At 46.3% G+C, this 4,205-nt stretch overlaps 1 protein-coding gene across 1 annotated transcript in view; it reads left to right on the top strand.

The window, feature by feature from the left end:
• Nucleotides 1–1,338, top strand: part of LOC106324094 — a 3,855-nt gene extending 2,517 nt beyond the window's left edge. Inside the window, exons 4-5 of the mRNA XM_013762113.1 lie at nucleotides 7–136; nucleotides 224–1,338. Coding sequence (XP_013617567.1) covers nucleotides 7–136; nucleotides 224–1,338 — 1,245 coding nt within the window. The remainder of the gene's footprint in view (nucleotides 1–6; nucleotides 137–223) is intronic.
• The last annotated feature ends 2,867 nt before the right edge of the window (nucleotides 1,339–4,205 follow it).

The following is a 4,205-nucleotide window of genomic DNA, read 5'->3' as shown; positions in this document are numbered from 1 at the left end:
TACCAGAGAGAGTGCCCGCACCATGGGTTTGACGATGACTATATATTGGAGGTGTTCTATGATGGAGTGAGCTATGAGTTTCGAAACACCCTTGATTCTTCGAGTAATGGAGATTTCATAACTCAAACCACACCTGGTTCGTTCGAGCTGATTGAGAACATGGCTTCAAGTTCACTAAACAAGAACAAGGAGCATGACCGCTCGAAGAGTGTGAATAGCATAGATGATCTCGCTGCAAAGGTGGACCAACTGTTTAAGGGAAACCAAAGCCAAGTGTTCATAATAGAAGAAGCAGCTCCTGAGAAAAGTGCTGGTGACCTGGCGTTTGATGCTGAAATATCAGGAGACGATCAGCAAGAGGTGTCCTATGTGAATGGGCAAGGATGGCAGCTCAAAAACTACCACCCAACCCCTAACGTGAGGAACAACCCACAGCTTTTCTGGCCTAAGCAAGACAAACCAGCTGATCCTGCACAGAGTAACCAAGGTCAGTATGCAGGGTATCAAAAGAACTACCAACCCCGGAACTATGTTCTAAGCCAACCGCAGAACAATCCACCTCAGATGCAGAAACACCAGAACACTCAGCCAGCTACCTCCGCTCCTGTCGCTGTTCCGCAAGATGAGACAAAAGTTATGTGGCAGCAGCTGCTCCAAGGACAACAGCTCCAAGGGAAGATTACTACCGAGATTAATACCAAAATGAACCATATGTTCAACGATTTGAGCACCAAGTACGACAATGTTGCGAGTCATATAAAACAGATGGACATTCAGATTGCTCAGACTGCTGAGAGCGTCAAGAGGCAACAAGGTACTCTACCTGGAAAAACCGACAAAAACCCTAAGGAGTGCAATGCGGTTGAGTTGAGAAGTGGAAAGCAACTGTCGGAACCGGTAAAGAAGAGGTTCACTGCGGCTGAGAAGGGGAAGCAGAAAGAGTCGGAACTACCACCAGCCGATACCCCGGCAGCAGAGAAGGAGAGGGAACCAACAGTTGGAACAAATTCGCCAGGACCAGAACAACCAGCTGTGGCTGTCCGCCCGATCCCAGAGCCTGTTCCTGCTCACGAATACACTCCTAAAGTCCCTTACCCTGTTCCAGCAAAGGCTACTCGTAAGGACCGAGAGGAGATGAAGTACAGGAAGATGCTAGAGGACCTAACTGTCCGACTCCCCTTGATGGATGCGATCCAGATGATTCCCTCCACGCGCAGCTTTATGAAGGGATTGATCAAAGGAAAAATATCAGAGGAGAGCGAATTCATGACTGTCTCTAAGGAGTGCAGCGCAGTGCTTCAGAACAGGCAGATAAAGAAGCGAGGAGACCCTGGATAGTTTGTCCTCTCTATCCAGATTGGGAAGACAATTTTCTCATGCTCCTTGGTTGATCAGGGATCCAGCGTAAACCTCATGCCCTACTCTGTAGCATGACGTCTGGGATACACACATTTCAAACCAACAAGGATGTCCTTGGTGTTCGCGGATAGATCAGTTAAGTCCCCGGTTGGTATTCTAGAGGATCTCCAAGTAAAAGCCGGGAACACCTCTGTTCCAGCAGACTTTGTAGTTCTAGAGCTGGAAGAGGAATCCAAATATCCTCTCATTTTAGGAAGACCGTTCCTATGTACTGTCGGAGCCATCATTGATGTGCGGCAAGGGAATATTGATCTCAATCTGGGAGACATAGATGCAGTTCGAGATGGATGAGCTGCTGAAGAAGCCGATGATGGATGGACAGACCTTCGAGGTGGATGAAGGGATTGATCCGCTGCAACCTCGTGACGGGATGATCAAGGAGATTCTTACAGAAGATCCACTTGAGCTTGTACTAGTAAGATCTGAGGCCGAGCAGAGTGTCAAGAACATTGACGCAGACGGGTATGCTAAGATGCTTGACTCCGCAAGGAGTATGGGAAGAATGGTGGCGAGTCTAAGTCTGGGGGAAGAAAGCAACAAGGACGAGAACACTCCAACTGGAGCGACCCCTTTACCGAACTCGCCGAACCTACCTGATGATCCCTGGAGCGAGTTGAAGGCTCCCAAGGTTGAGCTAAAACCCCTTCCCAAGGGGCTCATGTACGCTTTCTTAGGTCCGAATTCCACTTACCTAGTCATTGTGAATGCTGAACTCAATAATGTGGAAACTGCATTTCTTTTGTGTGAGCTTAGGAAGTATCGTAAGACATTAGGATATTCACTAGCTGACATACCTGGCATCTCACCTGATTTATGCATGCATAGAATACACCTAGAAGATGAATCAATGACTTCTGTTGAACATCAGAGGAGGTTAAACCTGAATCTAAAAGATGTTGTTAAGAAAGAGATAATGAAACTTCTTGAAGCGGGTGTGATCTATGCCATATCTGATAGTAAGTGGGCTAGCCCTATTCATGTAGTACTTAAGAAAGGTGGGATCACTATTATCACAAATAAAAAGAATGAATTGATCCCTACTAGAACAGTGATAGGACATCGCATGTGCATTGATTTCAGAAAATTAAATGCAGCCACTAGAAAGGATCACTTTCCACTTCCCTTCATTGATCAAATGCTTGAGAGATTGGCTAACCACCCATATTACTGCTTTTTAGATGGTTATTCAGGTTTCTTTCAAATCCCTATCCATCCAGATGATCGGACGATCAGGAGAAGACGACGTTCAGATGCCCATACGGGACATACGCATACAGGAGAATGCCATTCGGCCTGTACAATGCGCCAGCAATATTTCAACGCTGCATGATGTCGATCTTTACTGACCTGATTGAAGACATTATGGAGGTTTTCATGGATGATTTCAGTGTCTATGGAAGCTCCTTTAGTGTCTGTTTGTCAAACTTGTGCATGGTACTCAAAAGGTGTGAGGAGAAACATCTAGTGCTCAATTGGGAGAAGTGACACTTCATTGTAAGAGATGGGATTGTTCTAGGGCATAAGATCTCCGAGAAAGGCATTGAGGTAGATAAGGCAAAGGTCGAGGTGATGATGAGCTTGCAGCCACCAACAACTACGAAAGCTATCAGAAGCTTCTTGGGTCACACAGGGTTTTACAGGAGGTTTATCCAGGATTTCTCAAAAATAGCGAGACCACTCACCAGACTACTCTGCAAGGAGATCAAGTTTGATTTCGACAGCGAGTGCTTAGCGGCTAAAACCGAGGTTGTTGAGGTGGATTCTTCTTCTCCAAGAATTTGATCTCGAGATAAAAGACAAAAAGGGAGTCGAGAATGGGGTTGCAGACCACTTGTCCAGAATGAAGATTGAGGACGACACAGCTTTTGATGAAGAACACACAGTGGAACACGTCAACGCGATTGGTCGGCGCTTCGCGAAACAACCCCTGAGCATAACATCCGATTGTTCTCGCGTATCGGAACAACCAGTACCCGCGATCCAAAAGCAGTACTCTCACCTCTCCTGGTTTGCTGAGATTACGAACTTCCTAGCTGCTAAAAAGGAACCACTTAAGTTCAATGGAAACGAGAAGAGGAAATTCTTAAGAGAGGTGAGGCAGTATGTTTGGGATGAACCGTACTTGTACAAAAATTGCAAGGATGGCATATTTAGATTGTGTGTTCCAGAGGCAGATATCCTAGAGATTCTACATCATTGCCATGGTTCCTCTTATGCAGGGCACTTCGCCACATTCAAAACGGTTTCCAAAATCCTCCCATTAGGTTTCTGGTGGCCAACTATGTTCAGAGATGCTCACGCCTACATAGCTCGATGCGATGCATGCCAGCGACTTGGGAACATCAGCAAAAAAATGAAATGCTTCAGAATTACATTTTAGAAGTTGAGGTGTTCGACTGTTGGGGAGTCGACTTCATGGGACCATTCCCTCCGTCCTTCAAGAACGAATACATCCTGGTCGCCGTTGACTATGTCTCCAAGTGGGTAGATGCACTGGCAAGTCCCACTAATGATGCAAAAGTGGTGACTAAGATGTTCAGCTTCATCATCTTTCCGAGATTTGGGGTGCCTAGAGTGGTCATTAGCGATGGCGGAACACACTTCATCAACAAGGCATTTCAGGGCCTGTTGAAGAAGAATGGGGTGAAACACAAGGTGGCTACCGCTTATCACTCCCAGACGAGTGGACAGGTTGAAGTTTCCAACAGGAAAGTCAAGAACATTCTACAGAAAACTGTCAATACCTCGCACAAGGACTGGTCGCTTAAGCTGGACGATGCTCTCTG

The sequence above is a fragment of the Brassica oleracea genome, chromosome C2 (genome assembly GCF_000695525.1).
Source record: "Brassica oleracea var. oleracea cultivar TO1000 chromosome C2, BOL, whole genome shotgun sequence".
Classification (NCBI taxonomy): Eukaryota; Viridiplantae; Streptophyta; class Magnoliopsida; order Brassicales; family Brassicaceae; genus Brassica; species Brassica oleracea.
Note: the sequence above shows the minus strand (reverse complement) of the source record. Positions and strands in the feature narration are given on the sequence as shown.